Source organism: Rhinolophus sinicus, chromosome 4 (assembly GCF_057876585.1).
Source record: "Rhinolophus sinicus isolate RSI-liver-muscle chromosome 4, RSI-T2T, whole genome shotgun sequence".
In the NCBI taxonomy this organism is placed as follows: Eukaryota; Metazoa; Chordata; class Mammalia; order Chiroptera; family Rhinolophidae; genus Rhinolophus; species Rhinolophus sinicus.
Genome location: NC_142504.1, coordinates 16,486,899 through 16,514,284, shown reverse-complemented (window position 1 = coordinate 16,514,284; position 27,386 = coordinate 16,486,899). Strand labels below are relative to the sequence as shown.

At 36.3% G+C, this 27,386-nt stretch overlaps 1 protein-coding gene across 8 annotated transcripts in view; it reads left to right on the top strand.

Annotated features, from left to right (window-relative positions):
• Window positions 1-24,810, top strand: part of PALS2 (protein associated with LIN7 2, MAGUK p55 family member) — a 126,664-nt gene extending 101,854 nt beyond the window's left edge. For all 8 annotated transcript variants that reach the window (XM_074340868.2, XM_074340874.2, XM_074340870.2 and 5 more), the window contains 3 exons: window positions 9,989-10,191; window positions 11,441-11,569; window positions 18,320-24,810. In XM_074340868.2, coding sequence (XP_074196969.1) covers window positions 9,989-10,191; window positions 11,441-11,569; window positions 18,320-18,496 — 509 coding nt within the window. In that variant the 3' untranslated portion in view covers window positions 18,497-24,810. The remainder of the gene's footprint in view (window positions 1-9,988; window positions 10,192-11,440; window positions 11,570-18,319) is intronic.
• The last annotated feature ends 2,576 nt before the right edge of the window (window positions 24,811-27,386 follow it).

The following is a 27,386-nucleotide window of genomic DNA, read 5'->3' as shown; positions in this document are numbered from 1 at the left end:
GCTATTTATAATCCCTTCAGGATACAGCTTTGGATTCCATTGTAGACACTATAAATCACTAAATTCAGACAAATCCTAGTTAAGGAGTTATGAAAACCTCACTGTGCTCAAAGTATTTTAAGTATTTTATTTTTCATTTTTGGCAAATTAATACATATCCAGTATTTTAATCAAGTAGTTCTTAAAGACATGTAATGTAAACAATAACCCCCAGTCTTCCTCTACCCCACCTCTGGTCTACTTACCAGAAATAGTCACTTTTCATTCTTTTTGCTACTTCTTTTGGTAGTATTGCATATTTCTTAATAATGTCTTCATTCTGCTGTTTCTTGCTTTATCCCGTGTAGACCTCATTTACTGACTTCCTGCCTGCCCTCCCAATATAGAGAGAGCTATAGGGAGAGCTCTAGTTGCAGGTAATTTAATTTTACTTTCAATAGCCTCTCCCCCAACCCAGCAATCACTAGACATCTTTTTTTCTTCCCCTCTTTACCTTGATTTTATGTGTATATGTGTATAGTTTTGTTTTAAACCAAAGGCTCACTGATCCATTAAGTCGTGTTTTTTTATCGGAGATCTCTGTCTCAGAACCTGCCTTCCTGCTCCAGTGAGGACGCATGCTCTCCATTCTGGTCGCCTGCGGTTAACACCGAGCTTCCCCTGGGTGCTGTCCTGGGGTGAAGCTGGTGTTCCAGGACCTCATTATCTTTCTTAGTTTATTGCCTTGTTTTGCTTGGCACATCTTCTTGTTACTTCACAAGAAATGGTGTGTGTGATGTAACTTCTGTATCTTGGTATTTGACGATGTATATTTTCTGTCCTATAGTTGATTATTTCCCTGAAAATAGACATTCTGGATTCTAAAACTCAAACGATGTTACTCTTGAATCCAGTTCTATTAGGAAGTTCAATGCTGTTCTAATTTTTGTTATTTCATACATGACCTGATTTTTTTTCTTTCACAGATATTCAGGGTCTTTTGTTTTATTTTGTTGATTTTCAGTTTTTTGAAATTGAATATAATGATGTGCCTTCTGTGCATCTTTTTTAACTCATTGTGTATGCTGATGATTAGTGGGCTTTCTGTCACAATAAATTTGCTTATCTGGACATTTCACAGGAATGTGATTATACAATATGTGGTCTTTTGTGATAGACTTTATTTAACATAATTTTTCAAGGTTCATCCATGCTTTCGCAGGTATTGGTACTTAGTTTCTTTTTATTGTTAAATGCTATTCCATTTTATGGCTACATCACATTTTTTATCTGTTCATCAGTTGATGGACATTTGGAGAGCTCTATTTTTTTGAGGTATTGTGAATAATGCTGGTATTAACATTTGTTTACAGGTATTTCTGTGGACATACCTGTTTGATTTTTCTCAGCTGTATACCTAGGAATGGAATTGGTAGGTCACATAGTGACTCTGTGTTTAACTTTTTGAGAAGCTGCCACACAGTGTTTTCTGCTGTGGCTGTACTATTTATACTCCCAGCAATGTATGAAGGTTCCAATTTCTCTACATCCTCAGCATTTGTCATCTGACTTTTTTATTGTAGTTATCTTAGTAGATGTGAAATTGTATCTCATTGTGGTTCTAATTTGCATTTCCCTAGTGGCTAACAATGTTGGGCAACTTTTCATTTATTTTATTGGCTATTTGTTGGTCTTCTTTGGATAAATGTCTATTCAGATGAATTGTCCATTTTTCAACTGGGTTGTCTTTTTGTTGTTGTTAAGAGGAGTTCTTTTTATATTCTGGATACAAATCTCTTATCAGATATATGATTACAAATATTTTCTCCCATTCTGTAGGGATTTTTTAATTTTCTTGATAGTGTGCTTTGCACAAAACTTTTTCATTTTATAAAGTTCAGTATTACATATCTTTTTATTTTGTGACTCATGCTTTTGGTATCATACCTAAGAAGGCTTTGCTTAATCTGAGGTCACAAAATTTTTATACTTTCTTCAAAGAGTTTTATAGCACTAGTTCTTATACTTAGATTTATGATCAATTTTGAGTTAATTTTTGCGAAACAGTGAGAAGAGGGTTCAACTTCATTCTTTTGCTTGCAGATACCCAGTTGTCCCAGCACAGTTCATTGAAAGACTGTTCTCTCCTCCATTGAATTGCCCTGCCACCCTTGTCAAAAGTAAATATGAAGATTTATGTATGGACTCTCTATTTCATTAACCTATATGTCTATCCTTGTGCCTACTCTGCATTGCGTTGATACTGCATTCTTGTAATTTCGAAATCAGAAATTGTGAATCTTCCAAATTTGTTCTTTTTCAAGATTTTTTTGGCTATTCTGGGTCCCTGGCATTTCTATATAAATTATAATATAAGCTTTCCACGCCTGCAGAAAAGGCAGCTAGGATTTTGACAGGGTTTGTGTTAAATCTGTAGATCAGTTGGGGGAGTATTGCCATTTTGATAACTTTAAGGCATCCAGCTCATGAACATGAGATGACTTTCCATTGATTTAGACCTTTAATTTCTTTCAATGATATTGTCGTTTTCACTGTACAAGTCTTATGCTTCTTTTGTCAAATGTATTTCTAAGTATTTTAATCTTTTTGATGCCATTGCCCTCACTTAGAACCTCCAGTGCAGTGTGAAACAGAAGTGGCAGAAGTGGACATTCTTGTTTTGTTCATGATCTTAGAGAGATCGCAATCAGTCTTTCATCACTAAGTATGATGTTAGCTGTAGTTTTTTTTATAAATATTCTTCATCAGATGTGGAAATTTTGTGGTTCATTGACTTTTTATCATGAAAGGGGGTACTGGATTTGGTCAAATCCCTTTTCTTTGTCTATTGAGATGATCATATGATTTTTTTTTTTTATTCTTTTACATTATTTACATTCCTGTGGTAAATCCCATTTCACGGTGTGTATTAATTTTTATATGCTTCTGGACTCAGTTTGCTAGTATTTTGTTAAGGATTTGTGCATCTATACTCATAAGAGATTGGTCTGTAGTGTTTGTTCCTTGTGATGTTGCTGGCTAATTTTAATATCGTGGTAATACTGGACTCATAGAAGGAGTTGGGAAGTGTTCTTTTCTCTTCTATTTTTTTGGAAGAGTTTGTGGAGGGTTGCTGTTTATTCTTCTTTAAAAGTTTTGTAGAATTTACCCATGAAGCCTTCTAAGCCTGGGGTTTTCTTTGTAGGAAGTTTTGATTACTAATTCAATTTCTTTGCTTGTTGTTGGTCTGCTGAGATTTTTCTATTTCTTTTTAATCAGCTTCCGAACTTCTACAGAGTCAATAGTAATATCCCCGTTTTCTTTCTTTCCTTCTCTCTCTCTCTCTCTCTCTCTCTCTCTCTCTCTCTCTCTGTGTCTCTCGATTTTAATAATTTGAGACTTCTTTTCTTGGTCAGTCTACATAAAGGTTTGACAATTGTTGATCTTTTCAAAGAACTAACTTTTGCTTTTCTTGATTTTGCATATTGTTTTTCTATTCTCTATTTCATTGATTTCTGCTGTAATCCTTATTGTTACTTTCTTTCTGCTTGCTTTGTTTAGTTTGCTATTTTTCCACTGTTTTTAGGTGGAAGGGTAGGTTAGGTTTGAGATCTTTTTTTATAATAGGCATTTGCAGTTATGAAATTCACTATAAGCACTGCTTTAGCTGCATGTCATAATTTTTGGCATTGTGTTCTTATTTTCATTTATCTCAAAGTATTTTCTAATTTCACTGTGATTTCTTATTTGACCATTAATTGTTTAAGAGTGTATTGTTTAATTTCCACATATTTTTTGAATTTCCCAAACTTCTTCTGTTATTGATTTCTAGTTCATTCCATTGTGGTCAGAGAACATTGAGACTTGTTTTATAGCCTCAGGTAGGGTCTGTCCTGGAGAATGTTCCAGGTATACTTGGGAAGAATGTGTATTCTGCAGTTGTTGGGTGGCGTGTTCTATAGATTTCTGTTAGGTTTAATTGAATTAAAGTGTTGTTCAGGCCTTCTGTTTCCTTGTTGATTTTATTCCTATTTGTTCTGTCCATTATTGAAAGTGGGATGTTGAAGTCTCCAAATATTATTATTGACTTACATAGTTTTCCCTTCGATTCTGTCAGTTTTTGCTTCATGTATTTTTGGGCTCTGTTGTTAGATGCATATGTATTTATATTTATTTTATCTTATTTTATCTTATCATTATAAAATGTTCTTCTTTGTCCCTAATAACAATTTTTGTTTTAAAGTCTATTTTGTCTGATAGAGTATAGCCATTCCAGCTCTATTTGGATTACTGTTTGTGTGGTATATCTTTCCTATCCTTTTACTTTCAATCTATTTATGTCTTTGACAGTAAGGAGTGTCTTTGTAGACAACATATAGTTGGATCATGTTTTTGTAATCCATTCTGCCAATCTCTGCCTTTTAATTGGAGTCTTTTTACCTGTTTAATGAAATTACTGATGATGTAAATGTGCATCAATATAGGTTTACCTTGTTATTTCCTCATGATTAGTTTGGGGCCATGCATTATTGGAAAGACATAAATCATGTTTTAACCTTCTCTGAGCGTTACACCAGGGTCTTGTCAGTTTGTCCATTACTGTTGATGTTCACTTTGTTGACTAAAGTGATGTCTGATAGGTTTCTCCACTGTAAAAGATAACTTTCCTTCCATTTGTCATTAATAAGTAAGCTGTTCAAAGATACTTCGAAACTGTGTAAATGTTGTCCTCAACAAACTTTCATTCAATGGTTTTTACATCTATTAATAATAATTCATTAATTTAAAATCTTTCCCTAAATTTGGAGAAAAGTCTGTCAGTCCACTAAAATTCCTTATCACTTTGAATACACAGATAAACTTCATTTCCTAGTATCATTGCAATTAGGTGTGGACACTTAACTTTTTTTTTCTGTCAAGTATATAACTAACTACTTTGTTGAATGGCTGAGGTCTTTGGGGGTACAAACAGGGAAGAGCTCCATTTTTATCCAACCGCTGACTTCATACATGCTCTGTCATACCTTCTTTCGTTCTCCTTTTCCTTCAGCCCCCTAGAAGATTCTATAACTTTCTAGTCACTTTCGGTTACAAATATTGTGTCATTTTGTTAAGTCAGGTATTTTTTTAAAGGCTAGTCAATTCAAAACTTCAGTGTCGCGTCCAATTTACTGTTTCTCCCCTCCCCATAGCTCATTCCTGACTTAGCACTGTAAAGGGAAGGGTATAGTTTGTTTTATGACTCTCCCTTTACATCTTGGTCTGCATCTCTGGTTTCTCAAGGTCAGGGCAGAAAGAAGTGGGAGTTCCAGGGAAAGGGATAAAGTGCTGTCATGTAATCTTGCCTGTTGGAGAATGGAGTCCATTGTGTCACAAATGTCCAAATACTGTCTCTTCAATGAGGCCTTACTTGCAGATTCATTGGAGACTGTAGAGAACTCCATACTTTGCAATTCCCGGGCAAGAATACTGTGATCTCCAGCTGTCCCCTAGAGACCCACTCCAAGCTCGAATACCATACTTCATATTCTCTTTTACACGATTCTCTACCCTTCAGACTGTCTTTCTATGCAGGATACCTTAAGAACAGCTCAAGCCAGTATATCTTCAGAAACACACATGCACCATCACCACCACCTCCCGCCTTCCGCAGGAAACTCATTCTTGCTTTGCCAAATACTGAAAGTACAGGCCACCTCACTGACATATCATCATGGCCTTTCAGAATTCTCCAGAGAGAATCATTTTTCCATGGGGTAAGGAGAAAAAGCAAACAAAGCATTACCTCCAAACCTGTGACTCATTAACTCAGTGACTCCTTTTTGAGTATACATAAAATAGAGGCAGGTGGTTAGGTAAATGATCCCAGGATTAAGCTGTCTGCTTTTTGGGAAACTCTGAAAGAGGAGGCTGTAGATCTTTGGCATTCTAGCACCTACTTGGGACTTGAAGGAAATTGTGAGACTGCAAGAAAAGTGTCATTCAACATTCTGTTTATAAATATAAAGAAAACAATTGAAATAACTTCAAATTATAGAACTGTAATCATATTATTCATATAAAATTTGCATGCTTTTTTCCTTAATACACTGATCATTTCTTCACATTCCTCACACTTATCATTCACACCTTTTTGTCCTTGTTGGTCTCTCAGTCTGGAGCACTCTGCCTCCCAGATGTTCACATGCCTGCGTTTTACTTTCTATTCAGGTCTCATTTTCTCAGAAGCCTTCGCTGATCATTCATTCTAAAGTAGCCTCCCCAATACCTAGTGCTTGTATGTTAGCACTTAAATTCTTCTTTGTTATTTGACTGTTCACCTATCTTCATGCTCAAGAATATGTCCCATGAGAACAGAGAGCTTGTCTGTCCCTTGTACTTCTGTGGACCCAGCATCTAGAACAGGGTCAGGCACAGAGTATCAATCCAGTAAATATTTTGAATGAATGGACATTATTATATCACAAGCTTTTCCTCACAAATCATTACTCTGTTCTTTGTAAATATTAACTCTACAACTCAACAACAAAAGAAGAAACAAACCAATTCAAAATGGGCAAAGAACTTGAATGGACATTTCTGCAAAGACATATAAATGGCCACTAAGCACAAGAACAGATGCTGAGCATCACTAATATTAGGGAAGTACAAATCAGAGTCTCAGTGATGACCCACTGTGTATCCATTAGGATGGTATTATACATATTAAAAAACAAAAATAGAAAATAATAAGTGTTGGCAAAGATGTGGAGATATTAGAACCCTAATGCATTACTGGCGGGAATATGAAATGGCGCACCCGTTGTGGAAAACAGTGTGGTCTTTCCTCAAAAAGTTAAACATAGAATTACCATCTGATTCAGCAATTCAACTGCTAGGTATATACCCAAAAGAATTCAAAGCAGGGCCTCAGATATCTGTACATGAATGCTCATAGCAGCATTATTTACAGTAGCCAAAAGTGGAAACAGTTCAGTTGTTCACCAGTGGATGGATGTATACACTAAATGTGACATGTACTCATACATACAACAGAATATTATTCAGCGTTTAAAAAGGATGACATTTTAATCCATGTTATAAAAACGATGAACCTTAAAAATAGGCTGAGTGAAATGAGCCAGACACAAAAGGACAAATATTGCATGATTCCATTTATATGAGGTAAAACTCAGAGACAGAAAGTGGAGCAGTGGTTACCAGGGCCTAGAGTAGGGCATAGCGGGGAGTGTTGTTTAATGGGTCAGAGTTTCAGTTTAGATGGGAAGGTTCTGGAGATGGATAGTGATGACAGTTGCACAACAGTGTGAATGTACTTAATATCACTGAATTGCGCACTTAAAAATGGTTAAAACGATAAATTTTATGTTATGTATATTTTACCATGATTTTAAAACCCTTAAAAATTAATCTTTATAGCTTTTTAATGTTCCAGCATATAAGTATACTATGCTTTATTTAATGATTACTATTGTTACTCATTTATAGGATTTAGGTGGTTATTTTTGTTACAAGTAAGGAGATGACATAGTACGTATACACAAATCTCTGATGTAAAATTATTACACCAAAGGATATATATAGATATAAATTTATTGATTTCTTAGTACCAAATTAATTTCCAGAAAGATATACTATTTTACCTTTCAACAGACTTAGTATTGGTAAAGATTCAAATCTGAATTTTTATGTAGAAAGATTTATGTATATCCAAACATCAAGTCACTTTTGACTGCTCTTTAAACCGTTTGCATTTCTATGGTATCTAGCTTTTCTTAAGCCTCAGAATCAACAAAAAAAGAAACACTGATAAAGTATGACAAGCTTGCCTAATTTCTGATACATGAGATTGTGTTACACATTGTCAGGTGGTATAGATGGGGAAGTCTTATAAGGAAGGACTTAAATGCTGGCATTGTATTAAATTGATTTAACTTTCTTTATAAAATGATCCTGAAATAAAATAGAAAAAAATTGGTAATCCACAGGGATAAGCTACCTTATGAATCCTGTTTTCCCTTTAACATTGACATCTTGAGACCAACAAATAAAATGTTACTTTTTTTATTGTTGCCTCATTATTTGAGGAGCTGCTAAAATTTTGCCTATCAATCACAAAAATTATATTCCCAAGAGATCACATTACTTAGTTGCTTAGCACGTAAGCCTAAGAAATCAGTTGTAATTAAGCTACCCTGTTCCAATTTCTCTGTTCTGGAAATGAAAATGGGCTTAAATATGTGGCAAAAATATAGATTTCATTTTTGATTGTTCACTAGAGAATGAGTTTGTAGTTAAAGTTCTCTTGTAAACTAAAGACTCTTCGCCAAGAATGAAGATTCTCTCGGCATGTTGAGATGCCAGTGGGGCAGTAGTGTGCCTATACATGTGTATTTATTTCAAGCAGCACAATCCCATATGTGGTTTTACCACAGAGCTTCACCAAAAAATAGTACTCTTCTAAAATTATGTTCACAGATACTGAGCCAAGTTCTAGTATGTGTCTATCTGGGGAGTTTAAAATTGCCTTAGAAATTTTATCAAACCACCTTTGGTGAATAATTCTAGAAACCTTCGAGATCACGCATTTTTACTAAGAAACGTCACCGCATCTTGAAGATCTTTAAGGTACTTTATAAATGCTCTGCACAGTGGTCTGGGATGATCACCTCCAAGGCTGAGCCAGAACCACGGGAAAAAGGGAGTCCTGTTGCACATGATGGTCTCGTCTAGGAATTACACCCTTATTACTGAGCTTGAGTTGGAAGTTCATTTTGTTCTCATAGAAGTTTTCCTGATGTGTTATGCTTATTACAAATAGTCAAAATACTGTCTACTTTTGATCTGATTACTTCCTCATTTTAATTACATATGTTTAATGATTTCACCAGATATTCTGTATGCAGAAGTACTCGATTAGAAATTGGATGCTTTTTTATATCTGATCCAGCCAAACTCAGATTAAGGCTAAACTTGAAAATAACATACACACACACATTATTTCCCTTCTTCCCAGCTAGTATTAATCAGCTGGCAGAGAGTACCTAACTCTGCACTTTTGCAAAAGTTTGAACGGTGGTAATAGTCCATTCCTAGCATGGCCCAATTTGTAAAGGAGTTGTAAGTCTCTGGCCATACTTAGAGCTCTAAAATATCAGACAAAAGGATCTCCTAAATTTTGACTTGGTCTGTTCATTCTCATTCTCTCAGAAAGAGTATACTCCTCAGGTCAGAGTAGAGAAAGTTAATAGACTGTAATAACTTTGAGGTAGCTAGCTCCACCACTAAAGTGAAAAATAGAACAATTAATGGTTGGGAATATCAATAAGCTGTGCTAAAAGAAAGGTTTGGTGTTGAGATGAGATAAAAGATCGATAACTTGTGTGTGAAACTACACTTCGGAAAATTGATAAAGCCAACTAAGAATAGGAGAGCTTTGCTCCCTCGCTGGGCCCTCAATTACGAAATGTTAAAGTATAAAGAAAGGATATAATTCATATTCCTTAAGAAGGGAAGTGCTGGTCAGCTAGAAAAGATACTCATTTGCAATTTACCTCACACTTATTGGGATTCACCATAATTAAGAATTTAAATGTAGGACTCTACTTCTAGGTAATATTTTGAGTTTCAAAATGACCTTATAACGCAGTTTTCGGAGACAAATTGTATACTGCGGACTAGCTCTTAAAACATTCCTGTAGCTCAGGGGTCAGCCAACTATTTTATTCAGGAGCCACATAGTAAGTATTTTAGGCTTTGCAGGCCATCTAATCTCTGTTGCAGCTACTCCACCAGTATTACAGACCAAATGAAACCATAGATGATGAAAGGAATGAGCGTAGCTGTGGTCCAATAAAACTTTTTTAACAAAAATAAGAAGCAGGCCAGATTTGGCCATAGGCCATAGTTTTCCAACCCCTGCACTAAAGTGAAAAATCTTAAGCTACCCTGTTCATTTAGTCTATTTTCTAACACCCTGCATTCTCTTTGTACAAATTCTCACATTTAGTTACTTCACGGAAACCAAGGGAAGATGAAAAAGATGGCCAGGCGTATAAATTCATGTCACGATCTGAGATGGAAGCAGATATTAAAGCTGGAAAATATTTGGAACATGGAGAATACGAAGGAAATCTCTATGGAACCAAGATTGATTCTATTCTTGAAGTTGTCCAAACTGGACGAACTTGCATTTTGGATGTCAACCCTCAAGTAAGCTGCATGGATTCTAGTGCTGTGTTTTAAATTTTATTTCTTATGGAGTTTTTGTTTTCTTTTGTTTTGAGATTGTGAAGGTGGCTCTTTCCCTATTACCTGTTGGTGATAGAGAAACTTATTATGCATCCACTAGTTAATAAATCTCTGAGCAGTTAGCCAACAGAGGCTTGGAAAGCAATAGAGACTTGATAGAAGTTCAGTATTTATTTACTTGCTCAAGTAATATATAAATGCATGTGTTAGGAAATGTTAAATTTAAAATTTAAATAAGGCTACAACATCAAGAATAAAAATTTGAAGTTGCACCCCTTCCCGCCCAATACACACACACACACACAATTCATTTCGTCTTTATTCCATGTCTTTCACTGACCCCTTCCCACCGCTCCACACTCAACCCAACCTCACTTCCCTACTTAGAGATAATTCTGATTGATAGTTTGGGAGTTTGGGATGTATCTTTCTGTCTTTTTAGTATGCCTTAAGTTAAAATATATATATATACATACACATACACACACACACACACATTTACATGTATAATGTAATGGGTTTTCTATTTTTGTTTCTTTTTTACATAAATGGAAAAAGGTCTATATAAATTCTTTAGCTTTTTTTTCATTAAACAGTATTTCTTGAAAATCTATTCATGTCAGTTACCATAGAACTTTTTTTATTCTTTGTAATTGCTGCATAGCATTTCATAGTATGGATGTATATTAATTTATATAACCACTCTCCAATTAATAGACACTAGTTTTTTCAATATTAACAGCAGAATTCTACAATTAACTTTTTTTTTTTAAGTTTCAGGTACACAAAATAATGCAACAGCCAGACATTTCACCCCCCACAAAGTGATAACCCTCCTCCCCCAATCTACTGCCCCCCTAACATCGTACATATCTATTACAATTCCATTGATTCTATTCCCTGTGCTGAACTCCGTATCAGTGACTATATAGATACATCATTCTTGATGACTTTCGGATCATTGAGTTCAATCTTTCGTTTAAGAGCATCCAAGAGTAGTGCAACTGAGGTCAGAACACAATTAATGGATCACTATTTTAGGAAAATACCATATGGAATCAAAAGACTAGAAGTCGGGCAAGTGTTAAGTTACATCCTTAATCCTTAGGAAGAGGGCAGATAGACTTTGATTATTTAATATACATTAAAAGGCAACATAATACAAATTCGAATCCTACGTAAATTGGTGTGTCATCGTTCCTCTGCACAGGCTCTGAAAGTACTGAGGACATCTGAGTTCATGCCCTACGTTGTATTTATTGCTGCTCCAGAGCTAGAGACATTACGTGCCATGCACAAGGCTGTGGTGGATGCTGGCATCACTACCAAGCTTCTGACGGTGAGCAGCTCTGGGCGGGCTAACAGTAGCACTTCCTCCCAAAACTTTTCCTTGTCCTTTGCTTTTGAGCATATTTCATTCTGTATAATAACGTTTATGAAATAAACATACTACCTAAGCTATTATAGAATAAAAATTCATTCACTAGATATATTAATAGTTAGGATTTGAAATAGTATTGTTCTTACTTAAAAATCATTGTTCACTTAATTTTAAAACAAAAGCTTACTCCTCCTGTGTAAATGAAATGGACCAGTATTAAAACGTGCCTATTAATCCAACCCCCTCATTTTACTAATGAGGAAAATGGGCCCCAAGACCATTTTAGTTTCTGTTACATGTTTTCTCTTGCTCTCCCTCTCTCTTTTTTCATGTAATGGAAAATTTTAAATATATACAAAAGAGAAAAAAATGAATTTCCATGTACTCATCACCTAGCTTCAATAACGTGTGTCCATTTTTGTTTCAGTTACACCTCTCCTCACTTCCTCCCTTACTTTGAATTATTTTGAAGCAAACCTTTGATATCATATCAACCATAAATACTTTAGAATTTATTTCTAAAAGGTAAAGATTTTTTCAACATAACCATAACACCATCATGTAAAAAATTAATAAGAGTAACTTCGTAATATCAATATACAATCTTGGAATCTTGGAATTTCCCCAAGATCCTGATACGTTTATATCAGGATCCAAATAAGATCAATCCATTGCATTTTCTTGGTGTCTTTTAAATCCTTTTTTCCCCCAGCTTAGTTGAGGTATAATTGACATACAGTAAACTGTACACATTGAAAGTGTACAACTTGTTAAGTCTGGGCATGTATATACACCCACGCAGCCATCGCAGTCAAGATAATGGACGTGTCCACCACCTCGAAAGGCTTCCTTGTGCGCCTCAGAATCCCTGCCTCCTCTGCTCCACCTCTTCCCACACTGTAGCTGCTTAGTCTTGATATCCAGCAGTGTTAGTCCTCTTTGTTCTTTTTCGGGTTGCTCCATGTCTCTGCGTAACTTTTTGAATATCTACAATTATAATTATAATAAGTTTTCATGTCATCATCTATTTCTAACATATGTGCCAATTCTGGGTCGGTTTTCATTGAATGACTTGGCTCCTCATTATGGATCGTATTATCCTGCTTGTTTGCAATCCTGGTCATTTTTTATTGGGTACCAGACATTGTGAGCATAGTTGTTTAGAACCAGTTTGTTCCTTTCATGTCTTGCTTTTAAAATGTGTTAGACAGGACCAGAGCAGTTCTCCTTCTAGGGGCATTGTTTCTCCACTACTGAGGTAGGAGCATTGGAGCATTCTCCCAGGTGCCTGGTGCTTCGTGGGAATAGGTCCTGTTCCTGGCTCGGGAACCTTGCATTCTCTCTGGTGGCTCTTTGGTGGCCTCTGGTATTTGTACATGTGTACTGATTGGTACTCAGCTGAATGCTGGAAGGAGACCTTTTGTAAGTGTAAGAAGTTCTCTGTCCATGCTCTGCTATTCCATCCGGTATCCTGTCCAGCCACTCGGTCTCCCTGGGCTCTCAGCTCTGTCCTGACTTAGAGCGAGTTCATGGGCTCCTCTTGGGCTATGCCTCGCTGGAAACTCTTTCCTCTTGGAAGCTCTTTTAGGCCAGTAGTCGGGGATAATCATAAGGCTAGCTTCATTTGTTCCCTGTCTCTCTGGGATATCTGTTTTTCATTGCCTGATGTACAATATCTTAAAAACTGTTGTTCATACATTTTGTCTGTTTCAGTTGTCAAGCAAGAGGGTTAATCTGATTCCTGTTACTGCGTTTTAGCTGAAAGCAGATGTTCCTAATTTAGTCTCTTTTAATCTTAAGTTCTCACTGTCTTCCTCCTCCCTTCTCTTTTAACCTTTTAATTCAGTTATTCAAAAAAATGGGTCATTTATCCTATAGAGTGTTCCATAGTCTGGATTTTACCAATTCTGTCGCCATTGTGTCGTTTTTCTATTCTTGTTTTTCTTGCGAACTGATACTTGATCAGATACAGATTCAATTATTTTTTCAAGAATATTTGATAAGTGGTACTTCTTATTTGGTAACATTATGAGGCATATGGAAAAGGCTGTCTCGGGGCAACCTGGTCAGGACCCCTTCTCGTTCCGAGAGCTGCGATTCTTTATTCTTTACTTTTAATAAACTATCCTCTTTTACAAAAAATAAAAATAAAAAAAAAGAAAGAAAGAAGGAAGGAAAAGGCTGTCTCTCATTTTGTGATAAGATTAATCAGTGCGGTCAGTTGTTGTTAACCAGATTTGTCAAGTTCCCCAGTAGCTTTTCATCTAATAATTTTAGCAAGTTTTGTTGATCTGGGTCAGTTATTTGTTAGGGATTGTAAAGTGCTGATATTCGAAGCTTGTGATTCTTTCTGCATTTATAAACTAGAGTGCGTCTAAAAAATAACTTTTCCTCACCAATAGTTGATTACTCTGAAGTAGAGTTCCTATAGGAAAGTCAAGATATATGCTTGATACTTTCCCTTTATGGGTCAGTTTTGTTCCATAAGAGACATCAAAGGTGACAGATGACCAAGTAAGATTTGTTTTCTTTGTTTTTTTTTTTTTTAGTTTCATTATGGGTTTAAACTTATTTGATGTCTGAGTAAAACAATTATTTGCAGTTATTATCGATGCTCAAATTGTCTCATCTTTGACAAATAAGAGCTTAGTTAAGTTGGCCCTTGACCTTATTTCATGAGCCTAATGGTCTCAGATGGCTTCCTTACTATTTGGTATGACAGATGTTCCAGGCTCATCTTGTACATTTCTCATTTCAGGCCAGGAATCAGCTATTTCTCCACGAAGCTCTGGTTCCTTTTAGGATGAATGGTATTTGAAGGCCATAGCATTAGGGATGTACGTTGTCTCAAGATCGATTATCGTTTCTAGCTACACCTTTTAGGTCAGGGGTGTCCAAACCGTGGCCCGCAGGCCAACTGCGGCCCACAATCCATTGTTAATTGGCCCACAGCAAATTCCAAAAATATATTTAGTTTACTTAAATAAACCAGGTGAGGCAATACGTACTTCACCTCGAGTGAGTGGCCTGGCTGTTTGTGTATTTTACCGCATATGGCCCTTGGTAAAAAACGTTGAAAAAGTTTGGACACCCCTGTTTTAGGTAGACAGAGCTAGGATACATGAGGTGTAATCAAACAATATGGCGAATGTTTACATCTAAAAAAAAAATTGTTACAGTAAAAGACTCATTGCCATTAATCCCCCTCAAAATATTCCCTCTCGATTTCAACACACTTATCCCATCATTCTTGGCACTTTCTGAAGCAGTTCTGGACGTCCTCCTTCATGAGTGTCTTTAGTTGTGCTGTCGTGGCTGCTTTGATGTCAGTCATTTTGACTTTGGAGAAGAACCAGAAGTCGCACAATGCCAGATCCAGTAAATACGATGGATGAGGACACACAGTCATGTTTTTATTTGACAGAAATTGCCCTATGCCAGAAGTGATGTGTGACATGGAGTCTTTCCGTTGTGATCACAAAATACAGTGAATGCTGCTGCCGAGTGCCATCCAACAGAAAGGCAGGGATCTTCGATATGGGAAGCAGCTCATCGAGCCTTAATAACAGTGTGTGACAAGTTTCAACTTGTTCGGTGTAGTCAGTCAGGTGTGAGCTACAGTTAAGAGAAGGTGTGTTTTACAGTGCCGTAAATCATCCTCCATCATGACAACACTGCGTGTCACACATCACTTTTGGTACGGTAGTTTCTGTCAAAAACATTACGGTGTGTCCTCATCCAACTTATTCACCAGATCTGGCACCGTGCGACTTCTGACTCTTCCCCAAAATCAAAATGCTTCAGGACATCGAGGCAACCATGACAGCACAACTCAAGACACGAAAGAGGACGTCCAGAACTGCTTCAGAAAGTGGCAAGAACGATGCGATAAGTGCGTTCAAAGCGAGGGGGGAGTATTTTGAGGGGGATTAATGGCAATGTGTCTTTTACTATAATCGTTTTTTTTTTTTTTTTTATTTAAACATTCACCATATTGTTTGATCACACCAATGCTTTTCTGTTTGAGGGAAAGTATATCATAAATTCATGCTTATACTTTCCAATCAAATTGAGGATTACAGGGATTTTATTTAACCTCTTTTATATGTTTAATTTCCTTCTATGCTGAGTAGCCTAGTTCTCAAAAACACTGGGAATGTTAGAATTATCACGTAATTGCTCATGTGCTTTGTCCCACAATACACACACAGCAGTCTGAGAATAAAGACACCAACACAATTACCAGGTTTGAATACTGTGAACTGTTTTTTATTTTTTTTAATCCTGTGGTTTACGCCACTAAGTATATACAGTTAAATCACTGTTTTAAAGTCACTTGGGATACTTCCTCTCTGTGTACTTAGGCCGGTTAGTATTCTTTTTGATGTTTAAATTGTCCTGTCTTCAGCTTGTAAGAGCCTATTCAACTTGTCTTGTGGGTCTTTTTAACACAACCCCAATAATCTGATGATTCTTTGCTTCCTGGTACAAAAAGCTGTTCCTTGGTCCAAACCAGGAATCAGCCATTTAAAAGCCCTGGTTCCTCTTAGTGGGAAACAATTAACAATATGATTATTGAAAAGTTTTAAGTTTCAGACTTTTTTCTAAATTGTTCTTAGGATATATCCCACTGGGTACTATTTTATTTTAAAGTGAAATAATTCCTTTGTGGTTAAACCATCAACTTGAAACACAAATTTGTTTCATTTTGCTGTTGATTTTTAGGTGTTGCTCTTTTTTCATTTGAATGTAATTTTGTTATAATTTTATACATTTTCATAATTCCAAAGTAAATCTTAAAAACAAAAAACTTTAGCTTTTCTCTGTGCTCTCTGTTTCCTTCCAACCTTAATGGGTAGCCATGTTCACTATTTTTTAATCATATAAGCAAGTATGTATGTGTATCCTTCCTCCTCCATTTCTTACATAAAAGGTAGCTAATTGGTCTGCTTGTATTTTTCACTTACCTTCTGGGGATCACTCTATAACCATATATAGACTCTTTAATCATTCTTCCATCTATATGGTGTACTCAATTATTGTTACAGAATTGTTATTGTCAAAAAACTGATTTTTTTTAAGAAGCCAAATTGCTAATAACTATAATAGGTAAGAATTGTTTTCAAGTTGAATTGTGTTTTGATTATACATCTACAATAAATGTTTCAAACTTATTTAGCTATCTCAATGAAAGTATTAACTTAAACGTAGGTATTAGTGGCCCTTAGGCCTACTTAAGAACCCATTTTTGTCTCTGTGCTTTTCTTTATATAAACATTTATCATTGTTATGCTGATGAGTCCTAATTTATATAGAATTAAGCCAGATCTCAGAGCTCTGACTTGCGTAACCAATTGCCTACTCACTTTACATCTCCACTTGGATGTCTCACAGACATGTTAAACTTAACGTGTACAAAGTAGGACATTTTGTTTTTCCCCAAAAGTTATATTCTCCCTATCCCACTCCCCAACTCTGCATCTTCTGCAACTACCCATTTACTCAAGCTGAAAACCCAAGAGCTATTCTTAATTCATTCATTTTCCTCACTTTTCACATTCAGTCTATCAGCTAATCCTGATGATTTTTATCACCGAAATACATTTCCAGTCTGGTGTCATTTCCATCTCCTCTGTCACCACCATAATCCAGTGATGTCTTTCCATTGCATCTAGGTCCTCCATGACTTACTCCTTGTTCATCTCAACCTGTTGTCCCCTCTTCCTCTCTGTCCATCCTGATCTTCCAGTATCTTAAACACATCAGGGTCATTTCCCTTGAATTTTGCATCGCTGTTTCCTCTGCCTGGAATGCTTTCTACTGCTATAGTTCTCAGTTTAAATGTCATTTACTTAGTGTCTTTGTAATCACTCTGTCTAAAGTACATCCCTTAAAATGGTTTTTGTTCCTGTTTGATTTCTTTTATGGTACTATTACAACTTGCAAGTTTTTGTGTTTGTCCCCTCCACGTTAGAGTAGGAACCCACTCTGTCTTATTCATTGTTATATCCACACATAATGAAATATAGTAGGCACTTTTATAGGAGCTCAGTAAATATTTGAAGAATGTGTAGTGTTGTGAAATTTCAAAACACTTGTAATTTAATGAAAAGCTTTACTTGTTCATGCAGAACCCATTACTTATTTATTCCCCCACATCATTCCAAAATGACTAGAAGTATTTTATGAAATATAAACAATGCTAGCTAAAAAAAATAAGTAAATGTAAAGAGTCTTCAAAATGCATTTCTAAGAATCTCTTTCTTAGAGATAGGTACCAAATTTGGCTTTGAGCTTAACAACCACTACAAATTAGATTCCATGATCTACAGAATCCGTAAGATACAAATCTTTTGAAAAGGATGATATAGTTGGGCTAGAGACTAGTCACCTGCAATAATTCTTTTATTACCTTAGATTTCACCCTCAGATTATTGTCAGCAGCCTTTTAATTAGGAATATAACCCTAATATCAGTGAAACAGAAGATACAGGATATAAGTGCAAACATGAACGCAGCTGGAAAGGCTAGTATATGAACAGGTGGTAATGTCTTTTTTTAACACTCTGCATAGATTAGATTTTGAGGATTAATATCAGAATCAAAATAAATTATCAAACCTACTTACTTCTTATGTTCACTTTGAGTTGGTGTTTGAGCAAGTAAATATACATCCTAATACCGTTTACTTCTAAAACTCTTCAACAGGACTCTGACTTGAAGAAAACAGTGGATGAAAGTGCGCGAATTCAAAGAGCGTACAACCACTATTTTGATTTGATCATCGTAAACGACAATCTGGACAAAGCCTTTGAGAAACTACAAACTGCCATAGAGAAACTGAGACTGGAGCCACAGTGGGTCCCCATCAGCTGGGTTTACTGATGATTCAATAAGGTTCACAATTAAAATACAACTTTTAAAAAGTGACTGCAACAAATAAACCTTTTACTGAGAAAATACATGCACAGATAGAAGATACCTGCCACGTCCAGGCATTTTTATTGTGTGGATTGAAATACCAGTACACTATTCTGAATTTTTATATAAAATGTGGTTGGGAAGGTGTACTAATATATAATTTATCTTAATTTTTCTAACTTTTTATGGATAATCTTTCTATTCATATCACATAAAGAAATGCGTTGAAGCATTTTGTATATGTTTTGATTTAGTACCCTTGCCTTTTTCATCAAAGAATTTTCAAATCATTCATTCTAATGTTGGTCTCACATTTTCACTGTGATAATGAATACTTGAAATAGTTTTGTAAAGCTGTCATTTAGTTCAGTGTTTAACTAGTGAAGAGTAGTTACTCTGCTTTAGGAGAAAGTAGTAGTTATTGGCCTTCTTTCCTAATATAATTTCTTATACAAGCAGAAATTTAATGTCAGTGCTACAGCTAGCCTACTACCATGCAAATCTGACATGAAAAGTCTGCTCAATGCTATGTAGTTTGGTTTTTTCAGAGATGTGTGGCTATCCATTCTACTTTACACAGACTTATTGGGTTTCTTCCCCTTCATTTCTACCTTTAGCGAAAGAAACAAAGAGCAATACCTTGCACTCTCATTTGTTGCAATGACAGGCTGATGCTGAGTTAATGTGCGTGTGTACACCAAGCAGGGCCGTGCAGGCTGAGAGAGTGCCTTCTCCTTTAAAACCTTACCGCAAAATGACACTTAACAGTTTATTTATTTTCACATGTAAAAGTTTATCTGACAAAAATGAACCTACTTTAGACAGTGTTCTATTAGGATATGGTCAGCAAATGTATCGCGCCTCTGCAAATTTCTGTGATGCTTAAAAATGCCTCTAAGTTTGCAGTGGGGGGTTGTGGTGGGGGTGGTGAAGTGTCAGCATGTGATAGGGAGTGTGATGGGCTCATTAAGGTATTTGTTCGATTTGTTGTGTGAGAACCCAATCCACTGAACGATTCTTAAAATTTGGAAATAAGTGTTAGCTGTTCTATCTATATATAATATATATACATTATATAATACGTACATTGTATGTATTATATAATATATATATATATATATATATACATACATACATATATATATATTTTACATTTCTATAAGGAAATGCACTATTTTGTTTAATCATTAGTAAAACAGTTCTCCTCTAGATGCATTTACATATGCAGATTTCCAGAATTCACCTTCCTTTAGGATTCTTGGGTGGTATAAATTCTTCCTAAAACGTATTCAGAGATGCAGCTCATCAGTAAAGTAAGTTAGCCATATTTTATATTGCTGCTAGCTTTTCACATAAACAGTATTCACACATAAAGGGTTAGGTGCTTAAATATGGATGGTTGTCTTTGTCTGGTCATAGGCACCAGACACCGGGCTGCTGAATTTGTTTTCCCCTCACCAAAGTTGTGACATGGAATGCCAGCTGGGAGGGCTTGGAGGGAAGAGAAAATGCGTGGCAACAAATAGTATACATACATTGTTTCAAATCTTTTCACAGTGAAACAAAACACTCAAGTTGTTATTGTTGAGTGGAAATCTATAGGTATTGTTTTATTCCAGAATTTCATATCCAGCACAAATTCACAGTCTTTGCCCTAGGATGGGAAATTGGTGGCAAAATGGATCTCACTCTCTTAATAACTTTGGCATCTTTAAAATGGCATGTACAGTGGTACCTCGGTTTTCGAACGTCTCCTTTGATGAATATTTCAGTTTACAAACGCCGTAAATTACATGGATCTATGGTATCATTAGATAGTAAAATTCATGCTAAATTTGCAGTTTTAGGGGTTGATTTTAAAGGTCTGGAACGGATTAATCCATTTTGCATTACTTTCTATGGGGAAACCATGCCTCGGTTTTCGAATGTTTCAGAACTCGACCAGTCTTCTGGAACGGATTGTTAGCAAACCGAGGTACTACTGTGTTTGCATCACATTCTTGGTTTCTCAAAGCAACATGAACAAAGCAGAGTGTCGAGGTGATGTCCTATGACTCGGTGTTTCGGCACACGGTAAATTTTAAGAGAAATTTCATTTCTACATTCTCAGGTCTGCCTTCACGCTGCCACATGGAGCTTCTTTGAACAGCTTTGGGGTCATTGTAGCAGCACAGTTTATCCACAAAATACTTCACTAGCTTGGCAAAATAGAGAGGATTTTTACATCATACATATTTTTAGTTTTATCGTATGGTATAAAAATGCATGTTATTTAGAAAAGAGTCTACATTTAAAGGAATTATTTCTATTATAAATGGTATTCATCACTAACTACTTGGTTACTATATACTAAGGTCACTCCTAGTATGAAATAAAACGATGCATTTTAATTCATTTCAGCCTAGATGCCAGAGTTAAAGACTGTACATTTAGAAAATCTCATTGATCTCAATAAAGAATCATTGAACTTGAATCTCAGTTCCCATCTGAGTCTGCAGGAACCAGCCGAGCCCTGCTGGGCAAGGATTCCCAGTGGCCCAGGGTTCCCACAGCAATGAGAGTACAGTTGTGATCAAAGACATGTGAACTTCTCTTGTGGGAAAGGGCTAAGATAATTAGCTTTACTGAAGAGAAAATGGTTTAAAGTGATGTTGAACAGTTGGTCATAGTTAAAATACACACATACATGCATGTGCTTTGGGAAACGTGATGTGCCAATACGTTAATGCACCTGAGGATTCCTTGTGGGCAGGTGAGTGTGGCTGCAGTCAGCTTTCAGGGCATGACTAGATACAACTAAGTATATGCATTTTTTTATTTTCAAATGTTCAAATACCCTGGAAAAGTTATTGAACCGTAACTAGTGGATTATATGTGATGCACTATAAGTACAATTTCACCAGTATTACAGTCATGCCTTGATTATGCGTTCTCAATTTCTGTTTGATATTTGGGTAATATCAACTATCCAACACATCAGGACTTGATTTACGTTTCCCAATTCTAACTATACAAATGCTGAGCATAGCTTACTAAAAATTGTTATCATAAGCTCACTTGACTACAGAAATAGTAGCCTAAGATTTACTAGATTCTAGAATCTAGTAAAATTTATTAAGGACCAGTTTTCCTTAAAAGAGCAAATTGGTTATTAACACAAATTTAGAAAATAATGCAAATTAGCATTAAAATACAATAGTGTGGCATTATAGATTATGACCAGATACTAGCTGCTTTGACAATAAAAGATGATCTTTGAATTAAAAATTTATTAAGTTAGTACTTATTTTTATTTATAACAAGTGTCATGATCGTAATTGGTGTTGATTTTCAAGATGGATAGCCATGGTGTTAGGCACAATTATTTTGAATTGGTAAATATTGAACATAAAAGTTTGAAAATTGCTCAAAATAATGATCTACTTAACATTGTACTTTTATGACTTCTGAAACAACACTCCATTTTTCCAGAAATCACAGGCTAGAGAGCCAATAATTTTATAGTAATGAATCTTTATACTAAATACGGAAAAAGCAATCCTGAAGTTTTATGTATATAGATAGCAGGTCATTTTTTAAATGTTTGAGTCACCATATATATAATATATATACAGCTTTGTGTATAATATGTAAATTCTCCCAAAATAAATGAATAAATATATTCACCCATGTAATCATAACTAGTGTTCTGAAATTTTTAATTACTCCCAAATTCTTAGACATTCTGAAACTTTTTTTCACATTGTTTTAAAGGGCTTTGTTGTACCTCGAGGTAGATACTAATCTTTTTTTTGAAAAAAAATACATGAGGCATTAAGCTCAGAAAGTTATCATTATAACTTAATTTCCTTAAGGAAAACGAGTCGTGAAAGAAAACCTCTTGGGAAATACTTATTTAAGGCTTCTAATGAATTTGTGACACGGTTCAAGCTTAGAAATTATACCTGCCCTCCTGTTCCAAAGAATTTACTGGGAGAATTAATCTAATAACATCTGTAATACATTTTGAGTTCTTGGGAGAAATTCAGTATTTTAAATGATAGGATTATTGTATATAGTACAAGTGACTATTATTCACAAACTTAAGAATACAATTGACTAATAATTCAGCCTCATACCAGTTTTTATGTAAATATACATTGTATACCTGAGGAAGATAATGATTCTGTAATTTTTTAAGGTAAGACTATTTTTAAAATGCATTTTTGTTAGCTTTAAGTTTTATTCATTTTTTAATATTCCCCATAATTTGTCATGTTACTTTCTGTGTTCCTGCAATTATTTAGTGCACAGAATAAAAAATGAGTCCTTAATACACCAAAAATAGAAGGAAATGATGGTATTTCATTTCTAAAGTAAGAATTTAAAAGCATGGTTTTCACACTTCTGCAATATACTGCACTACTGTCTTTAAAATAGTCTCTTTTGATAAAAACAGAGATTGTGTATTTCTATTGGCTGGGATCCTAATTCTGACTCCTCTCCATGTGATCTTTGATAAAATTTATATCTCCCTTTACTTTTAATATTCCATTTGTTACATAAGGCTAACTTAATATTTTGTCTTCAGCTTAAATTACAAGAAGTAATTTGTAACTCTAATGTAAATGCTATACTGGAAAATACTATGCTACTTTTGTTTATTATATGTATTCGCTTCTTATTATCTTTTAGTTCTTTTTAAAGTGTACCTCTTTCAGAGGTAACAGTGAATGGTGTACGCCATTTAGGAATCCTAGCTCCAGTTTTAAAACGGCTCTGAGCGTGTAGTTCCAGCTTGGAAGAGGGTTTATTCTGTTCTCTTAGTGGCCCAGGTGAGGAGATCCATTTTCATTTAGAATCCCATTCTAAGTCCAAACCTTTAACAAATCCTTACTGCCAACCAGACCACTCACAAATAAGTTTAAGTAAGCAATCCAGTACTGTTACATCAGAAAACATGCTGATTTTGCCCCTAAAAACTGCCTTACCCTATTCTTATTCCTGAAATTTATCGCTTTAGCCCATATTGTTTAAAAAGTATCTGTTTCTTTATAGAGAGAAACATTCCGTTAGGTCATTAGTGGACCTCTAATCCAGTATGAATGCACTGTATTTACATTCTCTTTCTAATTGCTTCGCGGCCATTGGCTGATAATGCAGTGATGCTACCTCTGACTCGCCTCCACACACAAAGTCCGTCAGAAGTGATGATCCTCTCTCTTTTATTTTATTTTTTTACAACTAGCGTTTACTGTTTTCTAATCTCCAGCACAAACTGAATGAATACCTCTACACACAATTCACGTAAATATGGTACTGAAAGCTTGGGAAGTTAAATGACTCAATGCTTGTAAACCTGTCTTGAGTCCCAACTGGACAGGCTATACCATAGAGCAGAAGCCAAAGGGTCTTATTTTAAATGCCGGAAATTGAGGTCTTCATTGTACTTCAGAAACAGCAAGCCAGGGGTAGAAACAAAATGACAGGCCATACCTGAAATTTGGCTTTCCTCCTGTCATTCAATGTGGCCCAGGAGATGGAGCAAGAAGAGGAAAGCATAGCATTAAAAACTCCTCAGCCTTAAGTTACCAGCGTTAACCCAGAAGTTACTACCAGATGTGGTTTTCATCTTTAAAAAGGAGAGGCAGGCAGTAAGTAGTATGAGCAACATTGCTTGGAACACACAAGACTTGTTCTGATGAGCATGGTCCAATGCTTTCGTCTGCTCAGGTAGAACAAGACTCAAATAGAATAGCTCATCTCCATCTGTAATTGAAATACAAGATAAATATTTCTTTTGTCTGTGTGCTCTCTGTAAAAAAGGACTACTGACTCCTCTTTCTTCAGTAACATTGATTTTTACAGAAGTGGTGTCTTGGATTTTGCTGTAGAAGACTGACCTCTAGGCGTCAGCAGCAAGTGTTGTTTTCTACCTGTTACGCTGAGCTCTGTTAGAGCCCGTGATGAGTATTTGTTGTGAGAACCTTGCTTTGGGGGATTTTTTTTTTTCCCCTGTTTCATTTGGTATACCTTTATTTTGAACACAAACGCATGCTCTTTTTAACCTCTACTCTTTTAAGTGATTGTAGAAGAAACATTTTTTTTCTTTAATGGAAGACAAAATGCTTGTGAGCAACCTAAAAATCAACGCTGAACAAGCTGCTAAAGTAAGTTTCTGATGAAAAAGTTTAAAAAGAAAGATTAATTGCTACTACTATCCAAGTAATTGTACTACTAGTTCCTGTATAAAAGAAACATTACTGTACTTGCATAAATAAAATTTTCCTGCAATACAATTAAGTATTGATTTTTCAGAAACTGTCCCTGTAGATTTTTCTTTTCACATATTTCCATATGCTGTCCAAAAAATTGCTGAAATGTTCAATCTGTGAGATTGCATAGGCCTGGTAAAATATTTTTGTATGTAAAAAAGAAATAAATATTTAATATTGGAAAAATGTAGTGTTTCATTTATAGGTAGGACTAAGGCTGAGAGATAATAAACTACAGAGAATATGAGATTAGCTTTGGTAATTTCTTCAAAATGCTGATAGTCTTTGTAAAAAGTCTCTAATGGTATTTAGTTTTTCCCACCAATATAAATATATAAATTTTTCATCTGCCTCTTCTTTAACAAAGAAACTCTAATTATTGTTTCCTCTGTCCCAGCCCAACCTTTCAAAGACTACATACTCAAGGAAAGAAGTTCAGAGACAGGGAAGATTAAAATACACGATCAAGAAACGGCCTCTGCTTAGATGGCATGGGATGATACTAGGACCATTTCCCAGCTAGCCAAGAAAGAGGCCAGTACCTGCTGTGGCCTTCGGTGAAAGGGAGGCGGACCCAGCAGGCTGGCCAAGAGATGGAGGCATAACGGGGTGAGTGCAGGAAGCCTATTTCCAGAAAAGGTACTTGGCAACTCTTTCCCAAGTTGGTTTCTGGGGTTCTCATAGTTCAGAAATTGCTAGTCCGAAGTATTTCTGATATCTCCAAAAGAATTAGATTTTATATACAGTAGGTCCTAGAATAATGTCATTTCATTCTAATGTTGATGATGGAGGGAAAAATCAATTCCTTTCCGGGGCCACTGTCTGGAGTTTGCACATTCTCCCCACGTGTGTGACTTTTCTCCGGGGACCCCCATTTCCTCCTATATCCCAAAGATGTGCAAGTTACGTGAGTTGCTGTGTCTGCACTGTCCCAATCTGAGTGAGTGTGGGTGTGAGTGGCCCTGGGATGGAAGGGTGTCCTGTCCAGAGCAGCGTCCTGAGCTTCCAGGAGAGGCTCCAGCCGCCCACGACCCTGGACTGGACCACGCGGTTGGAAAAGAACTCTCATACTTGTTTTTATCCATCTTTCTTAAGTATGTGTAGATCACGTGTACTTCAGTGTTTAATATCAGAAGGTTTGAGGACTTTGTTTAGAAGTTTGGTGATGTTTTTGTGACCAGAAATGTGCCATAGGAACTTGACCCTTGTTTATATCAATTAGCCTGATGTAGAATTGGTTTCATTATACGTCATTTCGCGTAAAGTCAGTTTCCAAGAATCATTATCGACATCATTGAGGACTTATGTAGTTCATTCTTCCATCGTATACTACCTGTCAGTTTTCTGTCGCTGCAGTAACAAATCACCACAACCTTAGCGGCTTCAAACACAAACTCATCTCAGTGGAGTGGGTCTGAAATGCAGCTCTCGGCAGGATGCCTCCCAGGCCTGCCCAGGCTGTAACCTGGAGGAGAACCCCCTTCCAGGCTCCTGCGGGCTGGCAGGCTCAGCCCCACGCAGTTGTAGAAAGGAAGTCCCCTCACTGGCTACCGGAGGGACTGCTCTCTCGTCCCTGAATGGTCCCATTTTCAGAGCCAGCAACGGCACCGAATCCGTCATGCCTCATCTTGTCTGCCTTTTCTTTGGCCGTGTCTCTCACTGACGCTTCCGCCTTCTGTGAGGGCCCACCCAGATGATTCCAGGATAGTCTGCCCGTCTCAAGGTCTCTAACCTTAAGAACACTTGTAAAGTCTCTTTTTGTCGTGTGAGGTAACATGTCACAGGTTGCAGGGATTATTAGGTCACGGACCCCTTTGAGGGGCCTTTACTGGGCCACATCACACTTGCTAATGCCAGGGTTTTTTCATGCATCCGTTTATGAAAGAGAAGTGGCCGTGAAAACATCAGAGTGAAGGTGGCTGCCCTGCTCTGTTCTAGGAAATACTACTCTTTACTCTGTTTTCTAGGTGACCAGGACCACTAGAACTTGTTTCCAAATTGAATTATTTAAAAAGATATATGGTTCTTGATCTCAAGCAGTAGTAAATAGAGGTACCTTTAAAATGACTAATAGTGTTTAATGAGGATACCAGTTAGAAGACCCTGTGGAGGCCCAGTGTCACCTTCACCTGCCACGTCCCAGCGGAGGTCTGCTGGGAAGCCGGCAGGAACTGTGGCAGGGACACCCGTAGCAGCAGAAGGCTACATCCTTTGCAGTAGCTGATTTAACACAATCCAACGGGATAACTGGCCAGTGTTAGGACAGTGGTGGAAACAGCCAAAATCCCTTAGTTGCCTGTTTGATGTATCCCAAACTGGGCACTTGCTGAAATGGCAGCTTTTCTTTCTGTCTGAAGTGTGTCTGTATTTTTTAGTGTTTCGGTTTAGTTTTGTTTTTTGTTTTTTTTAGAAAATACATATGTAATTCTAACAGGAATAGAAGGATGAACCCACCCCCCCTAGACCTTTCCCCACCTTTTGCCCCAACCTCTAAATCCTCTCCCCAAAGTAGCCACTGTTGGGTTTCTATGAACTCTTAAATGGCATTTTCCATGCGTGTGAATCTTTTTTTCATACAAGTAGACTCATATTATACATTC